The sequence below is a fragment of the Artemia franciscana genome, chromosome 16, assembly GCF_032884065.1.
Source record: "Artemia franciscana chromosome 16, ASM3288406v1, whole genome shotgun sequence".
NCBI lineage: Eukaryota > Metazoa > Arthropoda > Branchiopoda > Anostraca > Artemiidae > Artemia > Artemia franciscana.
In genome coordinates this window covers 25,461,159-25,485,517 of record NC_088878.1, presented here as the reverse complement: position 1 = coordinate 25,485,517, position 24,359 = coordinate 25,461,159, and the positions used below count along the sequence as shown (strand labels likewise).

Here is a 24,359-nt window from a genome sequence, read left to right as displayed (position 1 = left end):
CATCCAATTCTCTATTTGATTAACGCACTCACGATAATCTAATATGGCTCTTTCTTCCCTTTAAGATTGTTAGAAAAAAATTTACAACGTTTGTAGTGTAAATTAATTCATAGATAACTTCATAGATTCTATTCACTGTCGATTAAAAGGTTTCATCCCTATTTTGAACTGTTATACTTTCGTAAATTAATTCCGCTAAAGCGAATGGGAGTCGTGGAACATTTTTCGGAGGGGGTGGATGCTGTCAAGCTTAAAAAGGGCGAATTTTCAGCATCAAAGCTTCGAATTATCCCCTCCTCCCAAAGGCTTCTGGCCAAAAGTCACTAGAAATCTTAGGAGCCTCCCATTTGGCGTACAGGTAATACGTTGCAGCAAGTATTAAGGAGCCACCCCCTTCTTAAAGGTGAGTAAAAGGTACTTACAAGAACCTGAGACTGTCCAAGACTTCGGATTTGCTGTTGAAGCTCCATTAGCTCTCTTTGAAAATGTAATCTTGCTTTCTCAACAGCTTCTAGACCAAGCTTCACAGCTTGTCTTTCTTTCTCAATCAATTCGACACGACGTAGCTGAAACACACGTCAGACTTAAAAACAAAACCTCAAATGAGGTTAGGTAAAAAATCCAAGAGAGCTAAGATTAGCCAAAGCAATCCTTTGTGGCATTTCTGTCAGGCACAAGCTCTCTGCGGTAATAAAACACGCGATTTTTTTTCAACTTTTGAAAACAAATATGAATAAAAAAAAAAAAAAAAACAAAAAAAAAAAACAGAAAAAAAACACCGAAAGCAAGAAAATGAAATACAGAGGCTCGCCAGACAACGACTGCAGAACCTCTGTTGCTACTTGGGAGGAGTTTTGCTATTACACACCTTCTCAAAATATACCAGATGAAGGTCCTAAGTTCGGAAATGAAGTTTTTTCACCGTTACAACTTTCTCCCAATTATTTTTATAAATCCTCCTTAATCTTTTACTTGCTAAACGACATTAGTAAGAGGGAACATTTTACAAGACATTTTTATACGAAAAGAATAACACGCTAGATTCTCAAGTCTGTGTATGTAAGGACAAGGGTTCAGCTCCTGATGTCGCTGGTTATTTGGTTTGGAACGAGAGTCAGCGGCCTGACTTAGCAGGTACAGTCCGAGTCAACCCAGCTCTAAATAGATATTGGAGAAACCTGGGGAAGGTAAACAGGAAGGGTGTGTGAAAGCACAGGATGGCTGGTCCCCAGCCCCAATTGCACTTCCTAGTTTAAGGACCACGAAACGGAAATTAGAACTGACGGTTTACAGAGTCTTGTGCCGCATCCTCCTACTTAAGCGAAAAACAATGAGAAAAATATTTCGATAAAAACATCGTTCTTATTGTCAAATAATAATTCCACAGTCGTTATGAAAAGTTAATTTTTCCTCATAGATTTGTTCCCCTACACGCCCCACAGACAAGTGAGGCTTTTTATGGGAGGTAATAAAATTTTTTTATGTCAATTATCAGAGAGAAGAAATAGACATATAAAAAATAGTACTATATAAGGCAGCAGAGAATACAAAAACAAATAAACTTTTAATAATAAGATAGGTCCATATATTTCGAATTCACCTCCGAAAGCTTTTGCCAACAAAAAAAATTATATAAAAAATTAACAAAATTAAACAAAACATATAAATAAAAAAAACAAACGATTATACTCCCTTTTTCTATATTTTCATTTATTTAATTTGTAAATGGAAATGATGTATAGTCTAAGAAATTATTTAAGTCAATTATGAATTTTATTAATCAATTCTTCCTTATTAAATAAACCGTTTTATCTCTTTTCGCTGTTTTACAAATGGGAGGTATAGATCGTCTAACGAGTAATTAAAACTATTTTATGCAATTGAGCGATTTTCACTATGCTGTAAAATGTAAAGAATATGAAAAATGGAAAAAAGCAATGAATAATTTGTGTGGAGAGTTTTCAGTAGGATTTAGTGGCAGTTTTAGGCAGGGGGCAGATACCCCCCAGTTTTTCCGACATATGACATTAGATTCCTTTCATTCTGTATTTATACACTCCTATGGTATACCTTGCCCTCCCCCAGACTATAAGCCCTAAAACTGCTACTGGTAGGATTAACCATAGGATTTTTGATTGATGATGAGATTTTGAAGCATAGGATGATAGACCTGTTTATAAAGTTTGTATGTGAAAGCGGCAGAGAAAAAGATTTTATTTAACGTTGATAATATATTAAAATTTGTATCGTTGGTGCTTTAAAAAATGAATGATTTTGTGATTTTTTAAAAATGAATGATTTTGGTGCATGGTTGAACGGTGATCTTAAGGATTATTTATGCATGCAGTGTGATAATAGGATAATATTATAAGTGATAATAGGATATATTATAATAATAAGATTGATAATAGGTAAAACTATAGATGAAAAAAAAAGAGAATTTTTCTTAAAAGATTGAAGCTAAGAAGGAAGATAATTTCGCCATACTGAATGTAATTTCAACTGACATTACCATTAAGAGGACCAATTGAGGCCGGAAACAATAGGAAGCCCTCTCTTTTATGTCAAAGGCAAGAACTGAAATAAATGTCTCCTTTCAAGACATTTTACTCATTGACATTTTCAAGACACTTAATCAATGTCTTGACTTTCAAGACATTTAATCATGCCGTTTGATTGCTAAAACAGGACTTTAAAAGAATGCGGAATATCAATATCTTGTAAATAAACGATCTCGTTTATTTAAACAACTTGCATCAAGCAAGTTAGGGATCTATGTCGTTGGCAACATGTTAACTTCATTTAGTTTTAATTATATATATTTTATTTATAATCCAAAAATATAAAAATGGCATAATTATGGAGTAATAATAAGATACAAAAGGACTAAAATACCTAATCAACGAAAAATCAGCTAGGACAAAGGCGAGAAGATAAACGCGACGTTCTATGAGACGGTTCTATGCCATACCACTAACCTTGATATTATACTGGAAACGTTTAAATTACTCATATAAAACTGGTTTTTCGTCCAAGGTGAAACATAAAGAAGAAATTTTTTACCCTGGGTCTATTTAAATTAAAATTTTAAAGAAAAAGGAAAAGATATAAATCATAAAGAACAGAATGGTCGCAGATGGTGGGTTAAAGTTAGGTTTTTTCAAACACAAGTCTTCTTTTATATCTCTCTTAGTCTAAAGGAGCTCTACTCTTATTGGCTCTTATAATAGAGAGGGGAGTAATGTCATTAAGATCTGAAGTATAGAGAACAGATTGGCTGCAGAATTTGGCCCAAAGCTTGGTCAAATCCCGTATATTATATTTCCTCGGTTGGCAATAATATTCGCATAGCTAATTTGGATTTTGCATGGAAAAACTATTCAACTTATGATCAAATTACTTCCGTAAAAAAAACAACCTTTTTCATGCACATATGCTGAATTTGTACAGAGAAAAAATATTTATAGTACAGTGTAAATATAAAGTATATAGCATAGTTTAGAGTAATAAAGACAGAATGGCTTTTTGAACAAATATCCATGCTTAATCAAACATCGACAATTAAAACACATTAGATTTTTACTCTCTGATTTCGGGCATCAAGCAATAATGAAAGAGAAAAACATCTCATTTTATTGTGAATACACAGGCGCCATCTATTTAAACAACTCAATTTTCAATAGACCATCAATATTTTTCTTATTTTTGTAAAAAGAAACAACATGTTTCATGCATATATGCTGAATTTGTGTAGGGAAAAAAGTTTACAGCATAGATTTACAGTATAGTATAGTATAGATATAAATTATATAGCATAGTTTGGAGTAATAAAGACATAGGCATTCAAGCTTGTTTGAATCGTCTGTTGAGTTAAAAGTTCAAGCTTTTTGAAAAAAAAAAAAAATTAACACTCCAAGCCTTAGATCATCTCAAAAAGCCTTGACATCTAAAATAAAAGTATATCGATTTTTCAAGGTTAGGGTCACGAAGCGGCAGTAAGAGTAGGCTAGAAGATTTTCTGTTTCCTTGCGAATACCATCTATTGAACTGCACCATCTTCTCAACAGAAAATTTTACTTATGCTTAAATCAAATATCGACAACTAAAACACATTAGATATATATTACTTTCTGATTTAGGGCATCAAGCAATAATGAAAGAAAAAAATATCTCATTTTATTGTTAATACATAGACGCCATCTATTAGAACAGTTCATTTTTCAGTAGACCCTCTCTATTTTTCTATAGCATAGCGCTGTTCCAATAATGCATTTTACAGACAAAACGTTAGACGAATCAGCCAATAGAAAATCTAATGTTCTAATGCTGCTTCGAAAAAAAAACAGTTTTCTATATCTTCATTGGATGAGTAATTTTCATCTTACTCCACCCTCATCTTAAATATGCTTGGTTCAGTTTGGTACTCTGTGATCTCCCGGGAAGAGTCAGAGAAAATGGAATCAATTCAAACAGAGCTCTGCAAGTAATTTTCAAAAAAGATTCCATACTCTCTTCTTCCAAACAAAGTTTGTTGACAAGTCTGGGAAGAAAAGTGTTTAATTAGTTTTACGTGTTATTCAATCTTTTTACAAATTTTGTTTGATTTTTTTTTACTCCAAACTTCGAATTCGGCCTGTCAGGGCATGTGATAGAAATGTTTGGAATAAACATCTTATCTTATGCCTATAGAGCACCAAAATAAAACAGAGTTTATGCCACAAATCATAGTATGTTTAATATGTAAGTACTTGCTCTTTAAACTAGAATCGAGATAAATCTAGGAGAGTCAAGTTATTTGTTCAATGGCATCAGTGTCTTATGGTTAACTTATTCACGTATTTAAGAGAGTATGGGAGCCTGGACCACTTACTGACAAACTGTAGCACTCCAGCCATAAAATCAAATTGCAGACGTCTACAGCTGCTGGAAACATTTCCAGGTCAGGGACCACACCAGCAGCACTACTCCTTGTGCATCTAGAGTTGGACCATCAAACCCAGAGGGAGGTCTGCTTGGTCATCTTTGAGTTTCTACGATCTTGCAGACTGCTAGGAATATTGTAGGCCGCTACCATTGCTTGGACCTCGTTGAAACCATCATTGTAGCTACCCGTTCCAGCATCAAACGGATTTGAAAAAACGAATAGGCCAAAATAGGCTAGTACCCAAAACCCTCTATTTTAAAAGAAGAGGAAGAAGAAGAGGCTATAGCCTCAATATGCCAGCATAAACAACATCTCAATGGCACCACAGCTTGATGGGCCTATCTATTTTATTCATTAACATTACACAATATTTGCTTTCGAGAAGTGATTACGAAGATTTCGATTTTTTTTACGAATAATTTTTCTCATCTTGAAATTGATGCCCTTCATATTTTAATTACATTTGTCCTGTCTAAGTGATACAACAATGTCACTAGCTTTTGGGCTTGATAAGGTCTTAAGGTCTCCCTAAGTGTTAAGGCAAGGTCTCCTTAGACGTTAGTCTTACAGACTGGTAAGAAACTAGGAGTTTCCAGCAGATGCTGCTAAGCCTTTATTGCGCGATCACTAAAAAAGTTAATTACCTTAGTGATTCTATTTTCCTCTTACAAGTCAGTATGCCATTAACTAAAATCAGTGCAAATTTACACTTTAAATAATATAGGGTAAGATACCCAGTACTCAGCCAGCTTATCTACTATTTAACAGCTAAATTATTGTAAAATTTCGATCATACTACCTAGAAAGTGGTTGTTTCAACACTGAATGTGTCAAAATCTTCTTAACAAGTACGTGATTATCTGGAATATTTTAACTATGTACAACACTAACACTTTCAAATATAATGACAGACAACAATGGAGCCTAATCTTGGCCACACAGTTAAAGCTTGAGCCTAATCTTAGAAATTGTTGTCTAAACTTTGACAAAGGATCTGAAAGTTATAACAACATATCCTAATCACAGACACAGTCAACCTTGGGTAGATTTAATCTAAGAAACATATTGTGAAACAGAATTTTATTTAAATGGGCTAGGGTGTAGAGGCAAGTTTTATCTAAATTCAAATGATTGAAAACCAGATGTTTTCCAAGATTGTATTCAGTAAATCCCAGCTGAACTATTTGTAACCATCAGCCAATCACAACTATCTAACCCTATACACATAAGGTCCAAGATTAGGAGCCTGATGTGTATGGGCCTATAGAAAGATACTTTTTAATCAGAATACCTGGCCAAGATTAGAAACTGGCCCAGAACTGGGGGTCTTGCCCTAATACTTTAGGCTCTCAGCAATTACGTTAAATTACATACCCCCTCCCGCCCCCTCCCCCCCAAAAAAAGAAATAGCTTACCAAAGCACTGTCAACACCATTTTGTAAAGTATGCCTTCTCGAATCTCGTCTTTTCATTGTTGACTTTTTAGGGGCTTCTGTAGCTGCAACATTTCTTACTTGCCATTGATACAGAGCCATACGTAAATGGTTTCGATCTACAGTGCCTGAATTCTGAGGACGGTTTATGACTTCACTCTGGGTTCTTTCAAAGCCAGGTAAACTAGAATGGCTCGACCTTAAAAAAAATGTAACCGAAGGTTAGAGATGTGTTCTAAAAGGTTTTAATGTTAATTAGTCATTTGTTAATTGGTAATTAATTATTTGAAATTATCTAAATCCTAATTTAGCCCCACAAAAACAACAAATTTGGCCCCTTGTATTTCCTCTTTACGCCCTCCTTTCCTCTTTTTCTCTTTACTACCCTATTCGGGGACGACATGCTTTTCGTTTGCCCCTAAATGGTTGCCCGAACAAAAGAGATCTTTAAAACTCTGCCATCTGTCATCCACAGAATGTCCTAGCCATCTCATCCTTTCCCTCATTATAGCCCTAAAAAGCGGGATAGAACCATATTCTTCTTACAGCTTAAAGTAGATTACTATTGCACTTCCTCCTACATTTATTATAATAAAAGCCCTTGTCAAAAATTATTATCATTGCTAATAAAGCATTGATAATATAACAAATAATTTAGATAATTGGTTTTTGTAAATCACCCTAGAGCGTCATTATTGATAATCACCACACTCAAATTTGATTGTCAGTTAAAACACAAATATGCATAATTAAAATTTATAATCCAGCATTGATTAGGCCAATACCCAATGAAAATAATATTTGGGCAAAATTGGAAAATTGAAAGTTATTTCCTTGATGACCATCTTTGAAATATCTACAACTTACTTGTTTATGGCAGTTTATTGGTAAGAGGGTCTCAGCAGGGACTAATGGGATATCAGGATGTATCCTAGCAGAAGCGGCAAAAACAAGTTCTGATATCCTTTTGGGTTGCTTGCCGTATTTTCCTTATTTTCTTATATTTTGTTTTTCAATGTCTAGGTGGGGAGAGGGATAAGTTTTTCAATGAGAATGCCAAAAAAAGGGTATTTTCAAATCTAGGGGGAACACAGGTAGTTGTTAATTATACAGAACACACCCAAGAAGAGAAGTTAGGTCAATCATAATGAAATGAAACTATATTAATGGGATGTTGAAAGCGAAAACAGGATGTATCCTAGCAGAAGGGGCATAAACAAGTTCTGACATCCTTTTGGGTTGCTTGCCGTATTTCCTTATTTTTTTTAGAATTCTTGAGAAAACTTCTTGAGAAGTTTTCAATGAGAATACCAAAAAAGGGTGTTTTTCGAATCTAGGGGAAACAAAGGTAGTTGTTAATTATACAGAACACACCCAAAAAGAAAAGTAATGAAATGAAATGTAATCATAATGAAATGTACCAAAATATTATGAAAATATAATACTTTGGTAAAAAAATTATGTAAATTACAACAAAGGATTATGGAAAGCAGGCCGGCCAGAACGCATTATATTAAATACCTTACTTAACAAACTTTATATATTGAATATTCAATTAAAACATACCTGCATAGTAGTTTATTTCACGAAAGAATATGCTAATTATAACCGAATGCAAGAGAAAACCCGGTTTACTCAGATCAAGCAAAACAAACTTCTTGAGTGTGTTCTGGATAGTTAACAAGTACTGGAATAAAATCTGGGATGGGGGCAATTCCCCCCCCCCTTTTACTGCCTCCTAACTGGCAACCATGAGAGTTTACATAAATGCAACAATCGGGCGAAAATAACGCAACCTAGACTTCCTTCCAATTTCCGAAATCTAGCAAACGGTAGTTTTTTTGTTTTTTTTTTTCAGAACAAGTAACCATTTTTTACAGTGTTTTGGAGCTTGCTATTAAACTGTAGAGGTTAAAATTTTTCTGTTTATGTTTAAATGATCTAATTTACAAAAGCATATTCTTTCACTTTTTTTTTCATGCATATCTGGCAATCTAATATGGTTATCTGTCTCAGTTGTAAGTATGTCGACTCAAAGATCTAATAATAGGATTATTTAAAAAACTCAGATTTTCAGTCTCTTCTACTTATGTTCAAGGTTAGGTTAAAAACACTAAAGATTTTAAATTTTTGACAGCCACCAAATTGAGTTTCTTTATCCAAGTTCTTGGACTTCAGATAAACGCTGCTCATCTTTTATCGCCTTTTAGGAATCTATTCCGTTTGGTGGCCGAACAGCATCTTCCAATTACAAGCCTATCTACGCTAACGCTTACAATACCCTAACGCTTGAACTGAGAGGTAGGAGCTCCCTTGGTTCTTTCAAAAAGAGAATAAAAAATTATCTTGTTTTGAATTAGTTTAAATTGAATAAAGAATTTAGATAGATAAGTGATTTTAGCCGTTATTGAGTATTTTTTTTTGTGTGCTCTTGGATGAAAAAGTGGGGACTTGTAAGTATGTTTTTGTTGGTAGGGGCCATGGTTGTATCGAGAAGTGGGGGGAGAGCCATAGTGCGTATTTAGTTTTGAGGCGATAAGGGACTCAGCATGCATTTTTTGCATAGAGATGAGAGATTATGTATGTTATGACTGTTATAATTTTTTTTTTTTAATAAACCCGAGTGAACTGAACTGATCTCTAACAGACGCGTCAAGGGGAAGTTCAATTGCCCCTCCCCCTAGATTTTTTTAGATCTTCTGAATTTTGAAAAAAAAACTATTTTCTGTCTTTTCATTGAAAAATAGAAAAATAAAATCAAACTAGCCCATCCACCAGTGATTCAAAAACAAAAATCGCCCCCCTAAGTTTTTATGAATTGATGTATTGTGGTCTCTTATGATGATTACAGAATAATTTGTTTTTTATTGAATGCAAAATACATTTTAAATGTTTTTTTCTCTTTAAGTTTAATAAATCCAAAATCTTTAGGGAGTTACAGTTACAGGAGTTACAGGGGGCGTCAGCCCCGCTCTTCTTATTTTATGCTCCTTTTACGTTTCATTTATTTGTTGATGGGGATTTATTTTAGTGTTACGCCTTAAAAATCATCTGACTATATTTCTGCTCATCTTTGGTTTAATTTAGCTCTTTTACTTTTCTGTGATAACTTTTTTTTTAACAAACTTTTAAAATAAATTCTAATAAATAGCTGTTTATGCTTCATCAGGTTATAAAATTCCATTGAGTGATTCAGTTAATGACCCTTGTATGACCTTTGATACTCAGTTAAAGTTAAAAAAGCATACATCTAAAGGTAAAAATTACACATTTTCTAGTGAATTCAATCATGAATACACTCAAAAATATGATCGAATTATTTGATTTCATTCAAAATACAGATTATATGTTTTCCTACACAATCAATCTTTAAAATCACATGACCACTTACAAGTCCCTAGTTTATCCCATCCTTGGATGCGGCATCTCTGTTTGGTATCCCATGAATAGCTTTGACCATTCACATATTAAAGAGTTCATACTGCGAATTCTAAGCAAGAAGTGACTCGCCACAATAGAAACCAAAACAGTTAAAAACGGAATTTTGATAACAATAGCTGCATCAAAGAATCAGGTTTTTGCGTTGATTTCAAATATGCAAAATTCATTAAATTTAATGTTACCCATCATAAACTATGTGCATACGAAAATTTGCCTGATTTTCAGAAAAGAAGAGAAAACAACTAAACCATCAAGGGATCCTAATGAAAATCACGCCATCAGATTCAGCATATCAGAAAACCTTACTGTAAAGAAATTTTTAAAAATTAATTGTAATAATATGACTATCTATACTTTATTGGGTTGTAATGTTCCATTCAGTGATGCAGTTTTGAACCTTGGCAAACCCTTTAATACCCAGTTAAAGTACGAAAAGCATACATCTCAGATGGTAAAAATTGCATAATTTCGTCCTCACACTATTAACACTTGCTTCTAAAAATAACAATCTTGAAAATTCTATGATCCCTTTCAAGTCCTCAGTTTATCCTATCATTGGATACGGCACCTCTGTTTGGTATCCCATGAATAGCTTTGACTAATCATAAACAAACAACAGATATGCTACCATGACGGTTCCACATCTTTCCCAGCTTATTTATGAGCAATGCTTGAGAGGTATAAAAATGTTAATGAGTTGTTAGTATTAGTTAGTATTGAATGGTATAAGAGTATAGCCTATGGATTAATGTCGAGGAATTCGATTTACTATAACAGTTATATTAATGTACGTCTTCTTTTATTTTATAATTGCCTCAGTAGATATGTAGGCATTGTTTTGTGCCTTTTGTATATTTTTTTGGCACCAAGCCTTCGGTTTACTGCTGTATTTTTTTTTTTTAATAATAATAAATAATAAATGTACCCTTCTTCACTTCAACAAACAACCACAGTAAAGAGTAACTCTTCCAACTAACCGCAAGAAATGACTTTTAACGGTCCTAACTATCAGCTTTTGGCTGTTTTTGCCATCAGTGCAATTCTTTATCTTCTTTTATATATGTATAATCGGTAAACGCCCATAACTCCCAGCAATTCATAAATCTAGAAGGTATTACATGATTTTATTACCAGAAGCACATATACAACTTTAGAGCACTTTTACAACCCTAGTCAGTTGGTTTCCAATCATCAGAGGAAGTAAACGCTTTAATCTTTTTGTTTTTATCCCTAATGATAAATCCGTATGTCATACAGTGTCAAGAGACTGTACACAGTCAATAGCTTCCATTAAGAGTGGGGGTATTGTAACAGAGTTTGGTAAGTGTTCTCTGTTGTGTCCCACAGTTCGGGACAAAGTTTTGATTTTTCATGACTTTTTTTGGGAGCGGGGAGGGGCCTTAAAGTCTTGTGTTAAAGGAACTGGTTAAAATATTTTTTTCTCTGGTCCTCACAAAAGAGCATGGAATACACTATGTAATTCCCCTTTTTTTCCTATCACCCAACAAACCCTTGGCAAGGGCTCTGGAGTCAAAACTTTAGTTAATTTTGCTGAATGGAGTTGGAGTAGTGAGATTCAAAACGTCTGGAGTCAGAGTTAGAGTGGGAGTTGGTTATAACTTATAAAATCAAGATAAATGAAGCGGTAAAAAGGATTTGTAGTCAAAGTTGGAGCCAGTATATTGAAAATGTCTGGAGTTGGAGTTGGTTATAACTTATAACCGACTTCACAGCCCTACTCTTGACTAGTAGCCTATTGTGCGATTTGTGATAAAACACCAATATATAGTAAATATCTAAACTAACACACTGTTATTAAAAAGCGAAATAGTAAAGCAGTATATTAAAAACTATAATACCTTGGAGGCTTGGGAGGTCCTTCCGTTACGTTATATTCTCCAGAAATCCGAGTATTCATATCAGAATTTATTGGATGAATGTCTGGTAATGGTACTGACATTGCCCTCTTATGAGAAATGACTGGATGGACAGTAGCCATATTTGGAACCACTTTACTGGCTTCTTTCATTAAATCAGGAGCAGAAACTGGACGCGGGACACGAGAAGTAGCTCTTTGACGAAGTAACCATATTTTAAGACCAGCACAAAATCTTTCAAATGATAGAAGACCACTGGGGGGTGTCACTTTTTTTAGACTCTCAATAACGCTAGATGGCATTCCTGTAATTTCTTCTTTCCAAAGTTTTTCAACATCTGAAAATTAATTTTAATTGAGCATCTTTTTATAATTAAACTTTTAACTTATAATTTTATGATCTAGGATTTCAACAAAATTAACCTAGGTTACTTACAACCAGTGTAACTCCCCAGGGTATTTTGTTAGATAGTACCCCAATACAGATGATTAGAAAACTTACTAAACAACAGCTTGGGCTAAAACCTATAATCATAAAAAATTGATGAATTTGCAGAAAGACACAGAAAATCAAATGGACAGTTGGTAGAAATGACCCTTGATTCATGTAGGAATCAAACCTACATGCAGACTGATCTCATTGACAGAAGAGAGACTAGACATACTGACAACTGACAGTTACAACAGTGTGTTGTTGTGGATACAAACCTCCTTGCCTGTCAGCTTGGATAACAACTGAAATTGCACAGGAAGATGGTACAGTCTGAAGAAGAACATTAACGCAGGCTTAGTGGCAACTTTTGCACTATACATTCTTGTGGAGGGAGGTTTTGGCAAACACGAAACGTCTTTTGTCCCTACAGGGGACTTCTATAACAGCAGGGGAGGGCTTGGCATTCCACAGGCAAGTGGGAGAGACGTGATTTTTCGCGTCACCCTTCAGAAAATACTAAACATCAAACCGTGTATCCTAAAGATGAGAGGCCAATCGATAGGCACTCAGTGTGGCAGACAATGCAACAGAGAATAAAATTAGAATGTATACTTTTCGTCAAAAAGTTCAATATGAAAAACCAAATGAGGCAATTCAGTTCCCATTCAGTGAAAAGTTATTTCATTTCTCTGGCATAAGTAAAGAAATATAAGACAGAAAGGGGCTGTAAAAAGGAAATAGAATTAAAAAATTCAGTCTGAGATAGCAGACACTAGAGATTCACATTCACAAGATTGCTTTAGAAAGAGCAGAAGAGGAAAAAAGAAAACCAAAAAAAAGATAAAATATGAATATCAAGTCTACAATGGCAGACAGTAATATTTAAGGCAAATTGTGTTTGTTAGCTCTAAACTGCAGGAGGATAGAATAGCTTAAGGGGGAGGATGTGGTTTCCATTCTCTTAGTAGGAAACAGAAATGATTGGGAGGTAGAATCGGAAGGACAACAAATTGCTTCAGAAAAGTTGGGTTATAGTTGGAAAAGTTATTGGAAAAGTTGGGTTATTGTTGGAAAAGTTATATTGAAGATGTGATTGGATTGGGAGATCCTAAAAGGAGTTAGAGATCTATCCTATCAACTTTCAGAGGCTCTCGACGCTGTTTGGCTGGGGAGGGAGGAGGAGGAGTTTCAGTTGGGAGGTCAGAAATAATACCCTTCAACCAAAAGCCTTACATGGCCAGTTATGATCCCCTTACCGAGGGATAGCCTTCAAGCTATGGTGCCTGGAACATACTCTTTTCCATTATCAGTTACTAAACTTCCCCCAAAACCTTTTCCTGTGGCCTTAATTCAATTTCCACATTCGGTAACACTTGCTTCTCATTCAATTATCCCATGAGGTGGAACCCAGGACGAGTTACTTTGCAGTTCCCTCAGATTTATACCCTAATCATTACTGTGAACCTTTGCATCTTAAGCCATGAGTAATTTGGGACTATATCATGGACCAAGTTTCGTTTTAATTCAGATTCGGATATGTTTTCAACATGGGAGGGTAAGAGACTAGTTGGGACAATCCCTCATGATGCCTAGTATTATCCCATGTGTCAGAGCCATTTTTTATTTCTCTCAAGTCCAATGTAAACTTGAGAGGACAAGATATTTTCTTATTTAATTGTGCTACAAGACCCTGATAAACGATTACCAAGAGCCCATGATGTTTTTGTTCCTTTATGATTTTTCCATTTTGCAGGTGGGTTATTGCACATACAAATTCCTATAAGGACAAGCTTGACAACTTCATCACTATATCCGCATGATTATTTTAAACTAATCTTGTAGATTCTCTTCTTCAAAAACCCAAAATTTGGTTGTGATGATTATACAGCTATTGACTTCAATTGTTCTACATACATGTTATATGGCACTGGGTCCTTGGCCAAGGTGATTGTAGATGCATTATCAATATACTGCAAAATGATGTCAGTTTTGCTGTGGTTATTTTTGAGTGGTTTCAGACTCTTTTTAGAAATTTCTTTTCAAAATTACACTTTACTATTAATCCTAAGCAAAATAATAACTACCAGTCTTGAATCAATCACATATGGCAATTTTTTCTCACTAGACAGTTCATTTTTGAAACATACTTTTAAACTTTTGGTTACTATGGACTGCTTTACCTTCTGGGGGGGGGGGCACTGAGGGGTCAAAATGGAATTTAGCCAAGAAATAATTATTGAACTACAAAAGAGCATAAGAAAAGAAATCACTGATGTAATTAATTTTAGCTAAATTATGTTGAAAACTGCAAATTTTTCCCATTTTCTAGGTGTAGAATGAGAGAAAGGTTAAGACACCTAGGTCAGCTAGGAGGGATGAACAGATGAAAAGATGACATATTGCCAAGGATTATCCTTTTATGCCATCTATGTAGGCCAAAACAAATAGGGTAAGGGCGCTGATGATTCGACAGTTTTTGTAAAAAAAAACTAACACTTTTTCTACTCTGGAAGGCTTAGTTTAAAGACTTTTGATTTGAAAAGGGTTTCAGTATCTAGGAAAAACAAGTAGGAACCTAACAGTTTATTAGAAGTTTGAAGTTTTATCAGAAAAGAGTAAAAAACTTCAATTTCCGAAATTGGAGTGTTTTCACCTTCAAATTCGACAGAACAAAAAATTACATGTTTTTGACGTAAGTCAGAACCCATTTTAACACGTGTCGAAATGCTAGTGGATGGATCTTGATGCGTTTGACATGTCTATTCTTTTTTACTTTATTTCTTCGTTTCTCTTCAACTTTGTTTAATGGATAAACAAATAAAACACTGTTCAGATAGTGGAAGCAAAAAACTGAAATTTTTTTCCTGAGTATAGAAACGAAATTGGATAATGATATAGAGAGTAATTGTTTGACATAGGTCAAATGATTTTTTTCTTTTTCCAGTGTTGCATATATACAACAAGAAAAGCATCTCCAAACGCTATCTGTAATGGCCCACTTCCTCTTGGCTTTAACAGTCCAGATTTCTTTATTGTCCACAGTGAAAATGTTGTCAGCATTTGGTCATTTCAAAATTAATCTGCCATTTTAATCCCTTTAAAAATTTCAGCTTTGACTATCCAGTATGGAATGTCCAGAATCCTTGAAATATGCATGTCCTATAGAGATTTGCAACACCAAGGAGTTTAAACATGTTTCACTGGCGTTTTGGATGGGATAGGATTTAAGAAAACGAGAGTGGAAAATGAGCTGGTTTATTAATGAAGACCTACTGTGCAGAAGAGAGCAAGAGTGAGTAGGAAGAGCCGGATTGGTACCAGCCGGCCTTTAGGCTTTAAACTGCCGGGGACAGGCAGCTCAAGTTCTCGCACTTCCCACAAACTAAACAGAAGAGAAGATGACAAAGAAGGACTGCTAGTGTCATTTTGAAGTCAAAAAGGTGAAAGGATTGTATGCAGTCAATATACCCTCATACAAATTCTGGAATTGGAACCTCATGATGAAAACATCTTTGGAGGCCCATTCGCCAACAGGAAGAAGAGATCGTAACGGACAAGTGAAGTCCTTCGACCAAAGCATAAGGAAAGAAGAAGAAGAGTGAATTTCCAGAATCTCAAGAAATTTATTGTCAGTATATTTAACTTAGAAGAATTTACTTTCATATGTAAATTCTTAGCTTCATTCAAAACATGGGTAGGATTCTGAGGGGATCACTTTATGTTTCTAAGACATACTTCAAGGATCAGCAGGTCGTCTACATATTAATACCTTTGAGGAAATCTGTTACTGATTTCATTAATCAATACTAGATATAAGAGTGGTCCTAACATGGTTCCTCAAGGAATTCCATGCTAATTAGGAAGGGGTTCAGAGAGAATATTTTTGTGCTTTACAACTTCAGATCTATTTGAGAGAAAACATATACAAAATTTACTAAGAGAGAGTGTACTTCAAATTTATTCAGTGATAAATGAATTAGGGTGCTCTGATCAACCAAGTCAAATGCTTAAAAATCTCAACATAGTATGAGGCCAAGTGACTGTTCCTCAGATGATGGAAAAATCTAGCATCAAATCAGTAAAACTACGATTAAAAAAAATGTTTTTTTCATGGGAGATAATATTACAAATAATAACCATCAAAATATTTTGTTGTTGAAAAAGTACCAATAAATTCAACAACTATGTTTTTGTCAGAGACCCTTGAATTTTGACACCAATTGTCTATCTGTTTTACATGTTCAGTGAAGTTTTGACAGAGACACCTATATTCCAACAGGGCATGTTGCTCTCTGTCAACAATTTTGACAAGGTCACTACAAACTATTCTCAAAAGAAATGAATCTCAGGATAGAAGCCAATATCTATGTTTGACTTTGGCTGAAAGAACATTTTTAGTCGGCCTGGTATTCTACTACATCAGACAAGAATTTTCGACACTCGAAACATGGTTTCATCACTATAATATTTACTGCCTTTTTTAATTTAATTTTATCAAGAAAAAGCCAATATGGCAACATTTTGGAGAAGATCAGATGTACTTTTGACGCATTGGTGCTGATTATAATTTTTTTTTTGCTAAAAAAGAACCAAGTAATGACAGTTTGAACAGTCAAAAACATTTTTTTTGTGTGTCAAAAACACAAAACTGATTGAATTGAATTTTTTATCTAGGTATATTGGATACTATGTCCACATTTGGCATTGTCAAAATACAATGATGGCTTCAAGAGATGTTGAGTCACAACTAAGCAGAGTCAACCTGTTTTGAAAGAAAATTTTGACAGTGGTTCCAAAATTGTAATATCAAATCATTGGTGCCTTTACCCTAGTAGTGTTAAATACCCTACCCAAGTACCGTAAGTAAAGTAAGTACCATAAGTACCTAGTATGCTAAAGTACCAAAAGGGGATAGGAAGAGGTTGTAAGAAAAAATTTAAAGGAAATTGATAGTTGCTGGGAGGGGGTTAAGAGGGAAGCTTTGAATAGATTGGGATGGAGAAGCATGCACAGCTATGTTGGCCTTGGGCAGAATGGTGCTGTAGTGACTTGTTCATAGTAACAGTTGCATATGTTATTTGAGCCATATGTATGTGTGTATTATGTTGTCAGCATTGTCAACTTCTTTTTATTAGGTTTAGTGCAACAAGCTTGAAAGCTTACCGTATTTGGTATTAAATAATAATAATATGTTATGTTTTCACATTAAGGGAGAGGGGAGAGGTGGTGGGTAAAGTTTAATGGTCTCCATTTACAAATGACAAAAGTGAATATTTTTAGTGTTTTAATAAAGTTTGCAATATTTATAGTGTTTACTTCTGAAGAGTAGGAATGATAATCAGATGAGCTAACCTTTCTTTGATGTTTGATTGCTGTGTTATGGTTGCCCTAGCCCAGATCTATACGGTAATACTCCTAGTACTTGACCAGTACCTAATCTCAGCCATGATCTTTGATTAGAAGCAGTATGTCCAACACCTGGCGACCAAGACTTTAATCTTGACCACTGCTAATTTTCAGAACTATTAATCTTGGCCAATAGTCTACATATCTTTGCCAAAACATTGATAATTCAACATGAGACACTACTTTTAAAAGATAGGAACTATGGAAGTTAGCCTATAGTTTTGTTATTTAGGAAAACCTTTTAGAATCTCAAAAAAACAAGTAACATTGTTGTCATTGTTATGTTGAATTTGAGATTGATTTGATGTTATATTAAAATTTATTTCTTCTTCTGCTATACTAGATTCAAATTTTATTTGATCTAAATCATTTTTGCTGCAATTAAATTTGAATTCAACTCATCCACAATCTCCTCTTGATGAAAATTTATATTATTGATTTCATTTATTTTCTGAGTGAAAGGAATTAAAGCTCTTGCTACTCCTTTTGTTTGAGAAGTATTCTTTTGCTTTTTCATATAAGTTTATTACGTGGTTAGAGTTTCTGGAATTTCCCTCTCCTGAACTCAATGTTTCCAAACTCTTCTAGCCCCCTCAGGGAAGGGGGCTAAGCATCTAATTGGTTATCAGAAGCGGATATTCCTATTGTTGTATCTCCAATATCCAATGATGATAGCCTGAATGAAACCATGATTACTGTCTCTGGGTCACCAATCTCTGAAACTGACAACCTGCTAAATGAGGATTTTTAGACAGTGGGCAGAAAACAGAAACGAAAAAAGCCTTCTATGAGTCCTCCTGAAATAATTGGACTCTCAAACTCAGTCCCATCTGTGGAGATAAAGGACAAACCCATTATCCTTTTTACTCCAACAGTAAAAGATCAATCTTTCTCTATCAAAAATATTACTAATATTAGAATGAATCTTTCCAAAGCTTTTAGATGCAGCTTCACTGTGAATGTGAACAGAGATGGTTCACTAACGGTTATGTTTCTAGACTTAAATGAAGCCTGCAAAGCACTTAGCCTACATCAAATTGGCAATATCCCTGTTACACCTGAATGGTGGAAACCAACCCTGAAAAATTCTCAGAAAATAGTGCTGTACAACATACCATTGGAATTGTCAAATGATGACTTGAAAGATGGTCTTATTAACAATAAGGGGGAAATGCTGGAGGTTCTGGATGTTCATCGTATGGGCAAGCTAGATTTTAAGGGAACAAGAAGTAGTAAGAGTGTCCTCTTTATCTTACCTGTTAGTTCCCAATTTGACTCAGTTTTCCTTTTTGGTCAGCAAAAAGCTCATAAAATATACCAAGAAAAACCTCTTCAACACTCAAAATGTTTTAAGCTTGGTCACTCATCTAAGTATTGTTCTTCTTCTGTGCCAGGGTGCCCTAATTGCCTTGGTAATCACTCCTTGTCTACAGAAAGTAGATGCACTGAAGTGCCTAAATGTACAAACTGTGATGGTAGACATCAATCAACAGATCACAATTCATGTCCTAAATATATTCAACGAGCTAAAGTTTTAAAGATTGCTCTTCAAGAAAATGTTCCTTTCCCGATAGCTGCAATGGAGCTGGCCAAGCTCCCCAAAGTACCATCAGGTCCAAGAGTTAATGAGGCCAAGGAAGGGAATTTAGCCCTTCCTCAAAAACCCTGGCTACAGGTCCACAAGAACAACCAAAATCAGGCACTCATACCTCCTACTGAGACTTCTTACCCTCTGTTGGCTAAGGAGCATCCCAAGGTGGCTGAAGCTAGTCCATCCCTCAACAATCCTAAAACTAATCCTAAATCTTGGTCTGAAAGAGTGGCAGCTTTTCCTAATATTTCTACTCAAGCCATCACTATGCAAGATAGAGTTGGACCTCATATTACTAATTTAATTAAATATGTTGCATCAATGGACCTAATCTTACAATCAAACATGGCTAAAGATAAAAAAGCCAGTATAACAAAAGAAATTGCAGAACACTACTTTTCCAATTCTATTTTCAATGAAATAGGAACAGAATTATCATCCATTCTCTCAAAGTATCATACATGTCACCTATTCAATCCTTCCTATGTTAACTAAGCTGCATATCCTACAATGGAATTGCGTCTCTTTAAATTCAAATAAACTTGCTGATCTTATCCAATGTGCAAATGATAATAGAATTGGAATTATTTGTCTACAAGAGACTAATCTTCATCAGTACAAGAAATTCAAAATGCCTGTGTACAAGTGCTACAGGAAAGATAGATCAACTAATAGAAAGGGAGGGGGTGTGGCAATCTTTGTCCATTTTTCAATCCAACACTACCCTCAACCCTTAACTATCTACAGGGATGAAATAGATGTTGTAGGTATAATAATTACCTTAGCCAATGGTAACCATCTTGCCATAAAATCCTTTTATAATCCATGTGGGAATAAGGACATCCAAAGTATCTTGGAAACAGAATTATCAGGTAATAATACCTTTATTTTTGGTGATTTTAATGCCCATAGTCCTCTCTGCGAACAATCAGCTGGTAGCAACAAAGCAGGAAGAGGAATAGAGTATATATTGTCCAATTTTCCTGACACCTTGATTTTCACTCCATTTGACTTTCAGACCAGGTATAATATTTCTTCTAACTCTTTCTCAACTATAGATTTGCTTCTAGGTCCTTCTTCATATTATGATTTAGTTCAGATGGTAAAGGTGTCGTCTCTTCAATCTGATAATTGTGCAATTCTTACATCATTTCAATATTTATGCTACACTCCCAAACCCTACGTCCCTACATTTATTAACTCCAAAGGTAATTGGTCCCTTTTTCGTGAGATATTAAATGAAGTAGATTTTTCCTTTGTTTCTCCTAATTCTGATATTAATGCCATTGAGTCTAATTTGAGACCAATCCTGCTGGAGTCAGCTAAATTGGCAATTCCAATGACTAGGGAGCATTTTTACAATGTCTCCAAAAGACCCAAGAATTGGTGGAATGATCAGTGTAGGGTTGCAGTTCTGGCAAAAAGAAAGGCTCGTAAAATGTTTCAAAAGCACCCATCTCAGTCAACAGCAATCTCTTATAAGCAGTCATGTGCTAAGGTGAAACTAATTTGTAGGAGAGCTAAACAGAGTACCTGGCTGAATTTCAGCTCAAGCATCAGTTTTAGAACCCCAATTTCAAAGGTCCATAATTTCATTAGCCAACTAAATAGTGGAAAGCAGCCTAATGATGACCGTAGATATGATATCATTCAGGATGGATATCCAATTGTCTCAGATAAAAAGAAGGCATATCTGTTTACCAATATTTTTAAAAATGATTGCTCAGATTTTCATCCCAGCCGACCTCCTTTTTGTAATCTCCCTCTTACCTGTTCTTATAAGGGTACTCTGATGAAACCTTTTTCCCAAGATGAATTTTGTGTAGCACTTAATTCTCTTAACATCAAGTCTTCCCCAGGTTATGATGGTATTTACATGAAGTGGATTCTTGAGTCCCCAAAGGTGGTTCATACAGCCCTCTTAAGTCTTTATAATCTTATTTGGTCAAGTCAAAAGTTCCCAGATGCTTGGAAGATTGCTCAGGTATTCCCAGCTTTAAAACCTTCTTATTCATCTAATGATCTTAAGTCTTACCGTCCTATATTGGTATTACCTTCCTTTAGTAAAGTTCTGGAAAGGCTTGTCTTATCAAGAATTGAGTGGTCTGCTGAAATCAACAATCTCCTTCCTAGTGAACAAACATGTTTCAGAAAAGGACATAGCTCTTAAGACAACATTACCCAGCTAGAAATTGATGTTTGTAACTCTCTTAAAATAAGACATGTCACAATGGCTGTTCTGTTTGACTGGTCGAATGCCTATGGAAATGTAGTCCACAATAAATTATTGGAAATCCTAATACATCTTGACTTCCCATATCCTTTTATAAGTTTTATAAAGTCTTTTCTAACTGATAGATATTTTTACGTTCAAGTAAATCAGTCTAGAGGTGAGCAATGCCCCATTACGAGAGGACTTCCTCAAGGTGCAATATTGAGTCCTCTTCTATTCAGCTTGTATGTTTCTGAATTTCAAGTATCTCATGCATCATCTGGCCTTTATGCAGATGATTTGATCATTTGGAAGTCGGGAAGGGATATTAGCCTTCTTCAAAGCCTTATTCAACATGATATAAGTTTAGTCCAGAGATTCTCTTTAGCATTTGGCTTCCCAATCTCAATCAGTAAAACTAAAGCCATTATATTTACTAATGGTACTCTAGATCCTCCTAATCCACTGAAAATTTTCTCAAGGGAGATCCCATATTGCAATTCAGTGAAGTTACTTGGTTTATTAACGGATTCTAAAATGGAGTGGCATGAACATATTAATTCTTTGAAATCTCTGATTATTCAGAGACTTTGTATTCTAAACAGACTTGCTGGAAGTAAGTGGGGATGTCACCCAAAAATTATTTTGGATTTTTACAAATTATATATTTGTTCAAATATAGAATATGGGATTCAAATTTTTTCAGCTTGTTCTCCATCCTCATTCAAAATCCTTGAATCTTTACAAAATTCTGCTATTCAAATAGCTTTGGGTGTGCATAAGCATACTCCTCTGTCAAAGTTAAGAATACTGTCGGGATTGGTGTCCCTAAGTGAAAGAGCATCTAGTATAAGGATAAAATGTTTCTTGCAAATCCAGGCTTATGGAGCCAAGCATGCTGTATATGCACATACCTTTGCTGAGAAGTCAGCCTGTCCCAATGCCCATTCATCATGGAATCAGTTTCAACTGGAGGTCCCAAACTGGAATCAACATTTGCTTTATGCATATCCCTTTACTGAATCCCCCCCATGGGAAATGAGTCCTCCAAGCTGTCAAGTAGAACTTATCTCTATTAGTAAAGATTTGATTCCTAATTATGAGATCCAGATTATTTTGGCTGAACACATCTCAAAGGCTTACCCCAACTATAGAAAAATATTTACAGATGGATCTGTCCAGAGGGAAAGAGCTGGAGCAGGAGCATGTATCCCATCCCTGAATTTGAACATTTATTCTCCTCTCCTATTGGGATCTTTTATCTTGTCTGCTGAATTATGTGCCATCCGCCTGGCCTTGGATGCACTTACAAATTATAACATGGAATCTGAAAATATACTCTGTCTCTCCGACTCTAAATCAGCATTAGTACTGATCCAAAATATTAATAAAATTGCTAATGACAAAGATTTATATAATATTAGAAGACAGCTTCTTAATCTTAAGATCAAAGAGAATGAAGTTTATTTTCAACATGTTCCTAGTCATAAAGGTATAAAATATAATGATATGGCTGATTCTCTAGCAGAAAAGGCTTCCATGTTATCTCCTAGTCCTTCCTCTGACCTCAATTCATGAGATATTATCAGGCAAAGATCCAAAGTTAATCACAGTAAATTAATGTTATCTCCATTTCATACAAGATTAAATACAGTGCTATATTACCGGCTGAAATCAGGTGCCCTATTTCTAAATAGCTTGTTATTTAATTGGAAGCTAAATCATTCCCCTTTATGCCGAATCTGCTTTTCAGCAGAGGAAACAATCCAGCATATTTTATTTGATTGTCAAGCTCAGAGTTAGGAGACTATTGCTCTTAAGCGTTTCTGCTCCTTGGCTAAGATTCCAAATACTTATACAGCTATCCTGGATTCTAACCTGCCATGGGAAATTGATTGTAAGATATTTAAGGCAGCAATTGATACCTTAAAGAAGAGAAATATTGTTTAATAAAGATTAAAGCTTGAAGAAGTCTATTTTTAAAGGGACACGATTTATCCATAGTCTTTGATTGTGCTGAAGAGAGCGGGTGCTGGCCGGCCTAGTGCCTTAAACTGCTGGGGACAGGTAGCTCAGGTACTCGCACTTCCCACAATCAATAACAGTGTATTATTGTTCATAATCGTATATATCCATTGTTTGCAGACTGGAGGAAAATAGCGCTTCCAGTAGCTAGTTTTTCTGGAGAAGAAGTCAAAGAGGTGAAAGGACTTGTTGTTAGTCCATATACCTCCCTACAATTTTTGGAATCCTCTGATGGCTGGGCTTACAATAAACCTTAATCTGCAAAATATTAATTTTTAGAAGGTTTAATCTGTTGGAATAACACTACTAAAAGTTTAACTTGATCAACCAAAGCCCCAGAGAAAAGGTATTTAAATTATGATATTTGTCCATTGTTTACATAGAGAATTTGTTATTGAGGAAAATGCATGCATTTTTTCCATGGAGGGAGATTTTGGGTATTAGGCCTATCTAAAAATTAATCAGAAATCAAATTAAAAAAGCAAATTTTTTCAACTGAAAATAAGAAGCAACATTAAAATTTTAGAAAACCTGATATTATTATGTATACAATAGGGGCTACCCCAACTCTCCTCAATACCTCGGTCTTTAATCTAAAGTTTACATTAGCCTAATTGCACAATTTATTTTTAAAATTCAATTGATTTTGTCTAATTGTATTGGCAGTTGCTACCAAGACGGAAACTCCTTCTTACATCACACACATCTTTATGAAATAAAAGTCAGCCAGCAAATTATTATTACCTTAAATTGCATTGTCCAGCAAAATAAGGTAACAAAAGCCTTATAGAGTCACCAGTTAGGGATGAAAGGGAGCCATTAACTAAATTGCAGCTCACTCTGTCTTCTATAGTTTAATGGACCAACTCTTGTCAACAGCAATCTTAAAGTCGTCAACAGAGGGAGCAATTACAGCAGCATCAGGAAGATTGTTCCAATGGGTAATCACTCTATTGGAGAAGTAGTGGTTGCCCTCTTCCAGAACAACTTCTTACTATGCCCCCTTGTCCTATAGGAT

General features: G+C 35.0%; 1 protein-coding gene across 1 annotated transcript in view; it reads right to left on the bottom strand.

Moving 5' to 3' along the window:
* LOC136037271 (suppressor APC domain-containing protein 2-like) overlaps nucleotides 1–24,359 on the bottom strand; it is a 36,083-nt gene that overhangs the window by 6,179 nt on the left and 5,545 nt on the right. The window contains exons 2-4 of the mRNA XM_065719906.1: nucleotides 11,658–12,012; nucleotides 6,340–6,556; nucleotides 423–566 (exon numbers count right to left, since the gene is read on the bottom strand). Coding sequence (XP_065575978.1) covers nucleotides 423–566; nucleotides 6,340–6,556; nucleotides 11,658–12,012 — 716 coding nt within the window. The remainder of the gene's footprint in view (nucleotides 1–422; nucleotides 567–6,339; nucleotides 6,557–11,657; nucleotides 12,013–24,359) is intronic.